Raw genomic sequence first — 14,330 nt, 5'->3', positions numbered from 1 at the left:
CACAACTTACAGGAGAAAGCCCTATAAGTGTCCTCAATCGACCGAAACCCAACGCCACCCTCCTGGGAAACATAAGTCTCTAGATTCATTCATATAAAGTCAACCAATTATCTTGCATAGATTAATATGATATTTGTCTTTTGATTGTTAAATATAACAACTCTTTATATGTTTTTCGAATTATTATATTGTATTGATAACAACAATCAATACATATAACCCTTACAATCACGAATATGTAAGTCCAAGAAACATTCAAATTACTTGCAGTCATACTAGATTATTGGAGGAAATCTAGATGAATTGCATAACCAAATAAGATATCATATGAATGATACATATACATATGACTAGTCAATAAATCTCAATTATTGAGAAATGGACCAGAGATCCCATGGAAAATTAAATTAAATTCGTTCAAACTTGATACGAATCTCTAAAACTTTTATCAGATTGCCAATAAACCATGAAATTATAAGCTGAACAACATGGTTAGAGGTTGGCTCTATACCACATGTTAAACTAATTATGTACATGTGAATGTACTAAGCAGTGGAAATCTAAATACACTTACCTCTAACCATTGTTGTCAAACACAAGTTGATCTCTTCTTGTGTCTTTGACTCCTTCTTATCTATTATAACAAAACAAAATATGTAGAAAAAAGAAAAGTAGAAGGAGAATTTAGAGTAAAGATCTTCTAACATATGCCTAATCCAAAAGTGTACAGTTGATGGAATACCACAGACTATTTATTGGCTAGGTTAGGGACCTTTACTAGCAAATACAAAAATCCCTTGGGTTTCCTTCCATCGAGGAAATCTTGCCAAAATTCATAATTGAAAATAATTTCTTCTGACTAATTGATTGATTTGATTGATTAACTAATTGAATAAGATAGCAATTAATAAAAATATCAATCAATCATTAACAAATGGAAGATACTAATTAATTATTGACAAAATGTCAATTAATTAATTATGATATCAATCACTTTAGAATCAATCATGTGGATCATAATTGCCTCAAAATAGGCAAGTCTTACATAATTATCAATTAAATGTCTCAGGCACATATCATTAGCAAAAGTCCGTATAATTGGTTAAGTTTTCTTGCAAGGCAAAATTCAATTTGTCAAACTTTAATACACGCATGAAGCAGATTCGTTTCACCAGTTTCCTGGGATTATTGTATTGGGATTTAAAGCAAATGCACTTTTGTCTCTCCTGAAACTCAAAAGGCTCGGCTTAGGTTGTTGGTTATGATGTCTTGAATTATTTCAACTTATAAATAGCTAGAATAGAAAAAGATATATCTTACTTGTGGCAATATCCTATTGAAAGACATGGCTGGTTGGATTCTAGGATTGTTCAGAGTTCAAAGGTTTCTGGCATCAAAGGACACCACAAAAGTAAAAACACTAAGATAAAAGGAAGACATCGAACCAGCTAATTAAATGATCAAACACTTCTGTATCCTTAAAGTCTTAATTTTTGACACCTTTTATTATGGGTTTTTTTTTTTTTTGGTCTGTGGGAATGCATATGACTTAATTTAGTTATTTTTTTAAAAAAAGGAGTACGTAGTAGCTATGTTTAGTCGTACATACCACTGAGAATTTTGGTATATATAACAATTGTTCAATTTAATCAAAACCTTTCTAAATCCAATGAACACGTAGAAAAATAACAAGCTCGATCAGGCTAATGATGTCAATCTATATACAACTTCAAGGAAGGATAAATAATTGCTTTCGTCCATTCTAATGTTGACTTACTTATTCAACCAAAAAAAAAAAAGGTTTCTTTTCTTGTTTTCTGAAGTGTTTTCTTTGTACTGATAGGAGAGGCCTCAATTGTACTAAAAAATATAACTTGCACCAAACCTATTATTGGAGACGGCAGATGTACTGCGCAAACATAAACAGAAATTTGCATTCATTGGAATATATTTAATATCAATCTTAATTTTTTTCAACAGTGATGGATAATGCATGATGAAGCAAACGTTTGGTGAGGTTGGATGAGGTTCAGGTCAAAGCTTGAGGACAAATACACCTTCAGCAATTTTGTAGACATAGGAATTGGCATTTTGGTTAAATACACCTTGAGCAAATTTTTTTTTTTTTTTGTTTCTTATGGCAAAATAGACAAATCAGACACACCAACAACAAAAAAAGAAGCCACTTACCTCTGTTAAAAAGCTTTAATCTTTACTTTGAACCTAAATCAGATACTTAAGAGTGCAGGAGAGGAGCACAAAAATAAGACCAAGATTCTTGAACTACTCAATTCTAAAATGTATGGTTAGAAAATTTCATTAAAACAATTTTAACAAGCTTTAAATTTCTATTGAAGATAAAAAAAAAAAAATGTTCTTATCAGTGTCTATTTCTTTACACACAGAGGATTGTTACAGAAAAACTGTGTATCGTAACAGGATTCCTTATTCCAACAACCATATCATTGGCATTACTTGGTGAAGGCTTGAAAAGTTTCTATTGTTTAATCACACTTGTTTAATTTCTGGCATAAGAAAAATAAGACATTTTTTCAAACCATCCGCTTCTGCACTAGAAGGACTTCCTATTTATAGCCAATAGATTATGCTCATCCTAAGCATATTTTCCCTACCATAGCTGAAAGCCAGATACTCCCTAAAAACCATACACCAATCATACCACTGACCGCATTTCCTTTGCACCATGTCTAGCTCATTTTTCGGTTCAATCACAAGTGAGCAAAGATGGACTGATCAGTTGAATGAGCATTTCATCATATACATTGACAATCATGCTTCCATCTTTCGTGTACCCAAAAAAGTATGCGACACAAAGCCAGAAGCTTATGCCCCTCAGCAGATAGGCCTAGGAGCATATCATCACTTGAGGCCTGATCTTGATGAAATGGAGATCAGAAAGCTTGAGGCTGTGAAGAAATATTTGAAGCCAGAACAGTGCCAGAATTTCAAAAGCCTAATTGTCGACAAGGTCAAAGTGCTTGAGCCCTCGGTGCGCACCTGCTACAGCAAGTACTTGGACATTGATGGCGGTACTTTGGCATGGATCATGTCTATTGACGGTGTATATTTGCTTCATCGGCTGGGCACCTACACAGATAAAGCAAGTGTTGATTCGGCAGACAGGAAGTTAGCTCAGGACATTGTCATGTTGGAGAATCAAATGCCCGTGATTGTACTGAAAGAAATACTAAAGGCTTTACAACCTCCTGTGGAAGATGAGGAGGAAGGTAGCGATGATGATGATGATGCTGAGAACGAGGATGAGGAAGGTGAAGAAGATGAGGAGGAAGAAGAAGATGACGGAGAGGATGAGGACGAAGGTGAGGAGGAGGAAATAAAAAAGGTCGAAGAGTTATTTTCCCAGTTCTTGTCATTTTGTAAAGCACACACTCCCCTTGGCCTAACTGATAAGGCAGGAATTCTTGGTGATACCTCTAATCCTCATCTTCTGAGTTATTTGTATAATTTGATTGTGAAAAATTGGTATATTGAAGAAGAGTATGTTGAATCTGCGAGTGACAGAGAATTGGATGAGGTTGCTGAGAAAGTTACACAGGTTGCGAGGGTTGCAGCTGAATTGACGGGCCAGAAACCTCTATTGTTGCTAGCAAGTTTACCACTGCAGAAATTTGCGGCACTTTTCAAAAAAGATCCAAGAAGAGGAAACTCTTCAATTGAGGAGATCCGAATACCGTCTGTTTCGGAACTTGATGGTGTTTCTAAAGTAAAGTTTGAAGTCTGGTCTGATTCAGGTATTGGAATGAAGTATGATGAAGAGGGCCGCATACTCTACCTCCCAGGAATCACATTGGACACTGATTCAGAAGCAATATTACGAAACCTGGTTGCCTATGAAGTTGCCACAGCTTCTCCAAAATCAACCCTTATACTTGCAGGATATGTGGATTTCATGTGCGGCATTATTGACACTGCTAAAGATGTAGATTTGCTCAAGGAAAAGGGAATCATAATAAGCAATCTCCCGAGTGAAGAAATCGCAAAAATCTTCAATGGGATAAGCAAATCTAGTAGTCAGAATCCTCTTCCCGAATTGGAAGAGGCCACTCAGAAGTTGAACGCGATATATGACAACACTTTCAGAGTCAAAGCTTGGAGATTCATAAGAGACCATTTTGTTCCATCTGAGGCCGCTGTCAAAATCTTTCTTGCCATATTGCTTGTTGTGCTCCTCACAGTACAAGCATTTTGCCAGGTTTATGGCTGCAGTGCTCGTTGGTTTGGCAAGATCAGTTCCATTTCGTCATTTTGAATTTATAGAAGTTTCTGTTTCCTTCAGGCCTTTCAGTTTTTCTTTACAGTAATTTGTCTCTCTCTGATTCTAAATGCAGTGTTCTTATCATGATTTCTTAGTTTTGTGGAGGTGTTAATTTTCTTCTTTTTACTACAACCTAATAATTAGTATATTATAGTAATTAGACATAGCAACTCCAATAATTTGTTATAAATTTACTATAGCAAAGGTTCATACCAAAGGTTCAGTAGGCGATTAGGATATAACTAAAAGTTTAAAAGAGTGTCATCAATAGTTTACTATTCTTAAAGTCTTCCCCTAGCTTTTAATTTTTTTTTAATTTTTATTTTCATATATTCTTAATGGAAAAGTTATAAATTTAAATTTTTTAAAAGTTTCAGTTTACCCACTAAACTATTTTTTGTGCCAAATAACCTACTAAACTTTTTAAAAATTTTATTTCACTCACTCAACTATTTTTTGTTCAAAATTATCCACTAACTTTTTTTGGTGATCGATTTTGACCATTCTGTTAAATTTTGCCCAACAGAAGTTTGCCACGTAACCCAGTTTTGAATATATGAATTTGTCATTTCACACCTAAAACCTATCTGTGCATTGGAAATGCCTATTAGAAAGCGTGAAAGCATGGTTTAACAGAGCATATTCGTTCCAATTTATTTGGTTTATATCGTAACAGAGCTAAATCACAAACTGGATTATTTTGTTGTTGTCTTTCTCTTTTCTTTTTTTGGCTTTCTGGCTGAACCAAAACTACCAAGTTTTTTTTTTTTTGGGTCCATCAACAATTTTCAAATTAAGATTACATTTATGCGAAAGAGAAGTATTTGGTTTTTACGCTTATCAATGAATCAAGTTATTTGGTTTTCTTTCTTTTTTCTTTTTTGCTTTGTAGCTGAATCAAAACTACTAAGTTTTTATGCTCCATCATCAATTTTCAAATTAAGGTTAGGTTTATGTGAAAGAGAACTATAAAATCATTCTACTTTCATAAACTTGTGGGTTCATAACAAAATCATTCTTGCTTTAAATTCACTTCCAACTGCAAAATTTGGTACTGTACTTGTAATCATTATTATTGTTGTTTTCATCATATCGTACATACCACTTGACATTTGTATATATATTACAGTGTTGATAGACTAGCTTTAAGGCATTGAAATATAATTATATTTTCGACATGATTGTAGCATGAGACAGACAACAAACTAAAGAAGATTATCATATTTCGAAAGAAATTATTTATGTTCCCAAAATTCCCAGTTCAAGTTGAGCAGATAAATCCTTGATTGGTTTGAGATTGACCCTCGAGAAGAGGGAAAGAGTCCATCAAATGATGAGAAGCAAACCTCGTGGATTTGATTAAATAATCTGCCATAAAAATTCTAACCTCAGTTACAACTTGACAAAAAATAAATAGATAAGACAGTTTGTTTTTTTCATCGGTGCTTTCTGGCGCAGGCTAGAATTGAAAGCATAACATGAGCTAAGATTGGTGTTTTTTTTGTTTTTCTCCTTTGAGAAAAATAACATTGGTTGTTTGTTGCTATTTACTGTGTAATTTTGTAGTGCATGTCAGATTTAGATCAGCAAGACATATAAATCAAATATGGAAATCATTTGTGTTCAATAGAATTATCTACACATGACTATTTGTTCTACACAAGAATTTGTGTAATGACTGTTACAAATCCTGATCCCCACAAGACCCTCAATTTGAAGCTCTAGAAAGACAACAGTAAAGTAAAAGAGTATTCATGTTCACATTGGGATTATTTAATACTCCATCCTTATCCAATGACAAAGCTAGTCATATATTTGTTTTACTTCTCAAAAAGTTTAATGAGGGCAGAGCTAAAACCTTATCAGAGTTGTATGAGTGACAACAAAGTTTTCATTGGAGCAGCCCCACATTAAATCCACCACTGCCATCAGCGTTGTTGTAACTATTATTTTCATCATATTGTCACCTGCCTCACGATTATTGTACTCTACAACATGGATGACAGCAAGATTTGAGCATTAAAATTTAGCAACCAGAGGAGGAAAGATCGATTAATTTAGACATTTGATCACAGCATGATATAGACAAATTATCCTTGATTAGTGTGATACTGACTCGAGATCCAAAAAAATTGAAGTAATGTGACTATAACCCCTGATTAGAGTGGAATTGATTATGTAGTCAGCACTATGGTACAGGTAAGAACTTCAAAGCATAAACTGACACAAGACTGGTTGTTAGAAGCATGTTGTTAGACACACAAATATGGACTTTCCGTGTACAAATAAGAGATACATTTAAAGTCCAAGATTTCATGCGCACATGAAATATTTGTTTCAAATAGATTCACAAACCTCAGCTCAAGGTTCAGGAAATTAATATTTCATTGATTTGGGACAAATGTGCTAATAAAATTCATAATAAGGGATTAAGTTAATTTTGAAAAACAGAGAGTGTTAAGTGAAACTGTCATAAGTCTCACTCGAACTTTGTACAATCTATCCCAATTTATCTTACCATAAACTTTTGTATCGCTTAGTCCACTATTGGAGATTTTCTTTAAAGTAAATAGAATCACTAATTTGATTTATTGATGTTTGTATCGGTTGCAAAAAATTTATTCCAAATATTAGCAGTGCCATTTTTTTTCCATTATTATTCATCTAGATTGAAAGCAATTGAAACTTAAGATGACATTATAATGCCTCATGTCGAAGACAGTTGAATTTTTTTTCTTGTTCGGTCCTATCTCTCATCGAGGCACCAAACGAAAAATAATGCGGCATCAACATAACTTAAAGGGTTAATTACATATACCTCCTTTAAGATTTGGCAGATTTGCGAAATTTACAATGTAGTTTGGCCAAATTACAGTTATACTTCATAAATAGCCAAATATTTTTCAAGTATCCCCATCATATAATAATGTTCTAGATCCCCATGACTCTTTTGTAATTTGACCTAATTACATTTGCCTATCTTGAACATTGCCCAAATCACAAAAGGAATTGCTTTCATTGTACAAGTCCTTGTTTAAACACTTTGAATAACCAGATAATTATTAAAAAAAACCTCCATGTGTCAATTGATCTTAACTATATAAATGACAGTAACATGAATAAGATTTTACTAAAATTCCTTTTTTAAAAATTTTTTCTAGCAAGAAGGGATGGCATTAGAAATAAAAAAAAAGTAGCATCTAATGATAAAGTCAAATATTACGTCCCTCTTGTAGGTGGTTACTTTCTCTCTCTAAGTAGGGAGCCAAACTCACCTTTAGTAGGTGTTTGAGCGTGTTTTTTCAAATTCAATTTTCCCGTACTTTCTTTTTCAAGCAAACACATAAAATACAAATAAAAACAAATTAACTCTGTTTTGTTTGTTTTCGATCCACATCTATGTTGCTTCAATGGTGAATTCAGTGGAATAATTTGATTATCATGAGGTTGACGGCCTATTTCTACTTTGTCTCATTGGATGTGGTTCTGTGAGCGGTACTCTGCGCAAGCTAGTTTCGAGGTTCTGCGGAGCTTGTGTTCTTGCTATCATCTTCCAGTTCGTTCGTATGTCCTTTTTCTTTTTCTTCCATAGATATAGTCTCTGCGTATAGGTGATTTTCTGTTTGCATTTTTGTTTTTGCTTCGTCTTGTTATTCTAAGTTTCCTTATCTTTGTGTTTGTGCGTGTTCGGTTGTGTTTGTTGTTTCCGTTTTGTTTTTGGTCGTTTGTTGCTTCTAGTTGCTTTTCGTTGCTTCTGTTTCTGATTGGACAGGTTACTGGTATTGTTTCTTTTGGTCTGTGTTTAGTTGGGGATTTTACTGGTAGTGGTTCAGGATGACTGAGGTTTTGGAGGAAATTTGCTCTGACAGAGGAGGAGGCTGTGAGAGTGGAATTAGATCGTAAGGACTTGGCTCAGGGGGTAGTTGAATGTCAATTGAGCATTATTGGAAGGGTGGGGGGGGAGAAGACTGCGAACATTGCGGGTATCAAGAGTTTTACAAATAATATGTGACCGTTCGCCAGAAACCTGAGAGTCGTAGAGCTAGGGGTTAATATGTTCCAGTTTATTTTCAGAAATAACCAGGAAATGGATAGGGTGCTGAGAGGAAGGCCATGGGTATATGATAATTTGCCTTTAGTAGTGTTACCATGGGAGGAGGGATTAGAGCAGAACTTGGAAGCTTTTAATAGGACTTGGATTTGGGTTCAGCGGTGGAATTTACCTATACATTGGATTACTAAGGACATTGGGAGGAAAATTGGGGGAGTTTTCAGTTCTGTTAAAGAGGTGATTATTCCTAATGGTGGGGGTAAGGAAGGGAAACACTTAAAAAATTTGGTTGAGATGGAGTTAACTAAGCCTATGCTGAGAGGAACCACAGTTAAGCTAGGGGGTAGGACTAGATGGATAGAATTCAAATATGAGAAATGTCCTGATTTTTGTTATTGTTGTGGGGTTATGGGGCATAATGAGAAAAGCTGTAGAGTGAAGGGAGTGAATATGGATAAGGAGAATCAGTATGGAGCTTGGCTTAGAGCTAGTAATGCGAGGAGCCCTATTAGGAAACAGAATACTTCTAGTAGGGAGGAGAGTATGGGTGGTGAAGGGCCACAGGTGGCTAAGGGGTGGGGGGATAGGGTGCAGGAGCAGCTCTGTCTGCCCTGGAAGCTGGTGGAGGTTAATGTTGATACAGTAGAAGAAGGGAGTAAGGAAACTAAAGAGAAGGGTCCAGGGGCAGTAGGGACAGAAACAAAAAAGAGTAGGGACCAAGGGGTGGTTTTAAAAGAAATTAAGAAGGAGAGCCTGCAGTCTGAGCTAAAAAAGAGGGGAGATGTTATTAAGGGGAAGAGTAAAGTCACTGAGAGTCTGATTTTTACATCTGAGGAGGAAGTACAGGAGAATAGCCAGAGAGGGGGGTTGAATGATAAGGAACTGTTTGACTCCATGTGGATTGATGGACTCGATACTGACAGTAAGGAAAAGGATAGAGGGGATAAGGGGAGTGACCCTGTGACTGGACAACAGGAGCAGGTTGGTAGTATAGATATGAGAGGGAGGAAGTATAAGGGAAATAAAGGGTGGAAGAGGTTAGTTCGTGAAGTAAGTAGAAGGATACCTCTGGGGGATAAGAATGGGGACATAGCCATTGCTAATGAAGGGGGTAAAAGGAAGCTGAGGGAGAGTGAGGATAAGGAAAATATTTGGGAACAGGGAGAAAACCAGAAGAGAGGTAAGATTGTGAGTAGTGTGGCGGGGATGGAACTTGTGTCTGAGGTGGTGGAGTCCTACCTTAATGGGGCTCCCAATTCCCAATGAGAGCTCTGGTGTGGAACTGTCGAGGTGTTGGGAGCCCCTTGACAGTTCCCCAGATAGAGGAGAGTGTCAAGCTCCACTCCCCTGAGTTGATTTTCTTATCAGAAACTAAAAACAAGAAAGAAGTGTTGAATAAGGTAAGGCTAAAGCTTAGATATGATAGACTGTTTGTGGTGGATCCTGTGGGAACAGCTGGTGGGTTGGCTGTTATGTGAAGGAATGATTTGAAGGTTGGTGACATCCTTTATACTGACTTCACTATTGAAATATTGATAGAGAGGATTGGTAATAGAGATAGGTGGTGGCTGATTTGTATATATGCTAGTAGTGAGGATCTGGTTAGAGAGAAACAATGGAGGATTATAGAAGATAGAATGAGTGTTTGGGGTCAGAATTGGGTGATGGCTGGTGACATGAATGATATCCTATCCAATGATGAGAAGTGGGGGGGTAGTAGGAGGTCTGATAGAAGTTTTCAAATTTTCAGGGAGTTTGTAAACACTAATCAGCTTATTGACATTGGCTTTGAAGGGATGCCTTGGACATGGTCAAACAATTGGGAGGGGAGCGAAGTAAAGGAACGTCTGGATAGAGTTCTATGTAGTAGACAGTGGGGAAGAGAGTATGAAAAGGCTAAGTGCCTACATATACAAAATGATGCCTCTGATCATGCTATGTTGCTGCTTGACACTGAGCCTAAGGGTAGAAAATGGAAAAAAAGGTTCTATTTTGATAGGAATTGGATAAAGAATAAGGAGGTAGGAGAGATTGTTTCCAGGGAATGGGGAAAACAGCAGGAGGGTTCTAGATTTTTTAAGTTGCATCAAAAAATTAGAAACTGCAGAGTAGCTATTCTGAACTGGAATAGGCACAAGGGTAAAAATGCAAAAAAGGAGATTGTAGAGCTAAAACAGAAGATTACAGAGGCTAAGGTAGATGGCCAAGCTAATAAAGATAGGAGGGTGAGGGAGCTTAAAAAGAAGCTGGAGGAGGCTTATAGGAGAGAGGAGGTGTTCTGGCAGCAGAAAGCTAGAGTGAAATGGTTGCAGGATGGTGACAAAAATACAAAATTTTTCCATGCTAGTGTTGCTGAGAGGAGGAGAAGGAATAATATTTCAAGTTTGCAAAGAGAAGATGGATCTTGGTGTGTCTCTGAGCCAGATATTGAGGAGGAAATCAATAGGTACTATCAGGGACTCTTTACTTCCAATAATCCTCAGCAGTTTGAGCCAGTTCTGAGTGGGATCCCCCAAGTGATCACAGACCAAATGAATGCTATACTGGTCAGACCTGTTTCAGAAATGGAAGTCAGAAAAGCTGTGTTCTCTTTACAACCCAACAAAGCTCCTGGACCTGATGGTATGACTCCTGCCTTTTTCCAACAATACTGGAGTGTGCTAAAAAATGATTTAGTAAATGCCATTTCCAGTTTTTTTCATTCTGGGCATTTACTGAAGGCTGTCAATGAGACCATCATTACTCTGATTCCTAAAGTTGAGTCTCCAATGTCTGTTTCCCAGTTTAGGCCTATTAGCTTGTGTAATGTGGTTTATAGGATTATTTCTAAAATCTTGGTCAATAGACTTAAACCATTCTTAAATCACTGTGTTAGTCAAAACCAGTCAGCTTTTATTCCAGGTAGACAGATCATTGATAATGTTGTTATTGCACATGAATTCATCCATTGTTTGAATAACAGAAGATGTGGATCAAATGCTTTTATGGCTTTGAAGCTTGATATGGCCAAAGCCTACGATAGAGTAGATTGGCTTTTTGTGCTAAAAATTATGGAAAAAATGGGTTTTTGTCAGAAGTGGAGAAATTGGATTTGGAAGTGTATGTCTTCTGTTGTCTACTCGTTTAATTTGAATGGGGAAAAGAGAGGCTTGGTTACACCTACAAGAGGGATTAGGCAAGGGGACCCCCTGTCTCCTTACATTTTTTTACTTGTTTCTGAGGGATTGTCAGGTTTGTTTAAGAGAGCTATGTCTAATCATGACATTTCTGGACTCAAAATTGCTAAGCAGAGCCCAGCTTTGTCTCACCTCCTTTTTGCAGATGATACATTGGTGTTTTGCAGAGCTAATAAAGAAGAGGCTGTTCATGTAATGAATCTGTTGCAGTTGTATGGAGAAGCTTCGGGACAAGCTATCAATGCTGCAAAGTCCTCAGTGTTCTTTAGCAAGAATATTGGGAACTCAGTTAAGGGTGAAGTTTTGAGTATTTTGGGAGGGATGAAGGAGGCTAAGCAAAGTAAGTATCTAGGCTTGCCAATGGTTATTGGAAGACCAAAGAGGCAAGTCTTTGACTACATCAGGGAGAGGGCCATCAATAGGTTGGGAGGATGGAAGGAGAGGCTGCTGAGCAATGCTGGTAAGGAGGTACTGCTCAAATCTGTGATTTTGGCTTTACCTGCATATGCTATGAGTTGTTGCAAACTGCCAAAAGGCCTATGCAGTGATATTTGTAAAGAAATGGCAAAATTCTGGTGGGGAGATAGGGAGGAAAACAGGAAAATACATTGGATGGAGTGGAGGAGGCTGTCTGAGGTAAAAGGGAAAGGGGGGTTGGGCTTTAGGGATCTCCAACAGTTTAACAATGCTATGCTTGCTAAGCAGCTGTGGAGATTTTTGACAAGGCCTAACCTGTTAGTTAGTAAGATTATTAGGGGCAAGTACTTTAGAGGATCGTCCATCTGGACTATGAAAATCCATGCAGGGGATTCCTGATATGGAAAAGTATTTTAGGCTCAAGGGAGGTTCTGGCAGAAGGGGTACGGAAAAAAGTGGGAAATGGTCAGCAGATTAGGATATGGGAAGATAAGTGGCTGCTAGATGTGGATGATGGAAAAATAAGGTCAAAAAAGCCTCAACATTGTAATATACAAAAAGTTCATGAGCTGATTTCTGAGGGTAGGTGGAATAAGGGATTGTTGAGGAACCTGTTTGAGGAGGAGGATTGTCAAAGAATACTTAATATTCCAATAAGTGCTATGGGTGCCAGGGATAGACTAGTTTGGATAATGGCTAAATCAGGAGAGTACACAGTGAAATCTGGGTATGTGGTGGCAAAAGAGATTCAGGCCAAAGGTAGAAAGGAATGTCTCCAACAGGTTGGCAGCAGCAGGAATGAAGCCAGATCAGGAGTGTGGAAGTTTCTATGGAGCCTGAACGTTAAGCATAAGCTAAAGCATTTTATTTGGAAGTGTCTTCAACGCATATTGCCAGTTAATGAAACAATTAGGAGGAGAACTGGACAAGGGAATGATAGGTGTTGTTGTTGTGGAGAAGGGACAGAAACTATGGAGCATATGTTTTTCTTCTGTGAGCATGCTGAGCTAATATGGAAAGCTGCCCCAATTAGCTGGGATGGTTTGAAGGCTTGTAGACATAATTTCTGGCAGTGGTGGAGTGGTTTGATGGAAGCAAGGGCTCGGAAGGAGGGTAGGGAGCATGTTGAGCTGACTATTAATGTACTTTGGCAGATATGGAAATCCAGGAACCAGATACAGTTTAATAGGGAAGGGAGATGTCCTGGTGTAATAGCTAACAAAGCGGTACAAGAGTGGCTAGAATTCCAGATGGCAAATTTAGCAATAAGGGACGAGGAGGTAGTAGGGAAGGATAAAGAAAACAAGATGGTTACATGGGAACCACCTTCAGGGGATTTTCTATGTTTAAATATTGATGCAGCAATTAAACAGACTGCAGCAAAGGTAGGTTGGGGAGTTGTGGCCAGAGGTAGCAGAGGGGAATTAAGGGGTGCTTGGGCTGGTTGTGAAGGTAGGAGGGGAGTTCCTGCTGTTGAAGAGGCTACGGAAATACGACAAGCTCTCATGTTTGCCCAGAGTAATGGATGGATGAACATTATTATCCAATCTGATTGCAGGGGAATTATTGATCAAATCAGAGAAGGAAGCTTGAATGATCATCTGGCAGGAGCTGTCCTCTTTGACATTAAGGTACTTTGTAAGGGTTTTAGGTCCTGTATCTTCTCTTTTATTAAGAGGGAAGGGAATTGTGTGGCACACCATTTGGCAAAATTTGCCTTAAATCTAGTGTCTGAGATAGCTTGGGTTGATTCTTTTCCAAGTTGGCTAAGTAGTTTAGCCAAAAATGATGTAGGAGCCTTTGCTCCAGTTTTGTAATCCTTTGATGAAGTAATGGAATGTTTCTATCGTTTGGAAAAAAGAAGGGATGGCATTTACGAAATGGGGAGGGAAAGAAGGATCTGAATATACAGGACTTCTAAGATTTGAGATTTTAAATTCCTAAAGTATCATGTGCATAATCCTTTTTTCCTACCATAAGCTACAATTAGTGCAACCAAAACCCAAGTCATGAGGCATCATCAATTATAACATTGAAGTCACCAAAGGAGTTGATTTAGCCACCAAGTTTTGCTGAAACCATTTAAAGCCTAGCGTATCTCTTTTTTTTTTTTCCTAATTTACTTCATGATTTTAAGTCTCCAATTCGATTCATTATCTTTGGTCTCCATTTTCATTTGTCATGATCATCAAGAAGTCCTTTTGCAAGTATACATTCCTATGATATTACCAATCATGTTTAATTACCCACTACAAACGTGACAAAATTAATTAAGACTAACAATGACCTAAAACTTGCAATTTTTCTTTCAAAATAAACTAATGCAACTTGACTTGGTTGAGCTAAGAAAACGGAAAATAAAATGTGCAAGCAACGCATATGTATACAT

General features: G+C 37.2%; 1 protein-coding gene across 1 annotated transcript; it reads left to right on the top strand.

Moving 5' to 3' along the window:
- Positions 1–2,704: 2,704 nt before the first annotated feature.
- Positions 2,705–4,291, top strand: LOC113766596 (putative UPF0481 protein At3g02645). Its single transcript, XM_027310771.1, has one exon. The coding sequence runs from the start codon at positions 2,705–2,707 to the stop codon at positions 4,289–4,291; it is 1,587 nt and encodes a 528-aa protein (XP_027166572.1).
- Positions 4,292–14,330: the final 10,039 nt, after the last annotated feature.

The sequence above is a fragment of the Coffea eugenioides genome, chromosome 3 (assembly GCF_003713205.1).
Source record: "Coffea eugenioides isolate CCC68of chromosome 3, Ceug_1.0, whole genome shotgun sequence".
In the NCBI taxonomy this organism is placed as follows: domain Eukaryota; kingdom Viridiplantae; phylum Streptophyta; class Magnoliopsida; order Gentianales; family Rubiaceae; genus Coffea; species Coffea eugenioides.
This window is presented reverse-complemented; position numbering and strand designations above follow the sequence as displayed.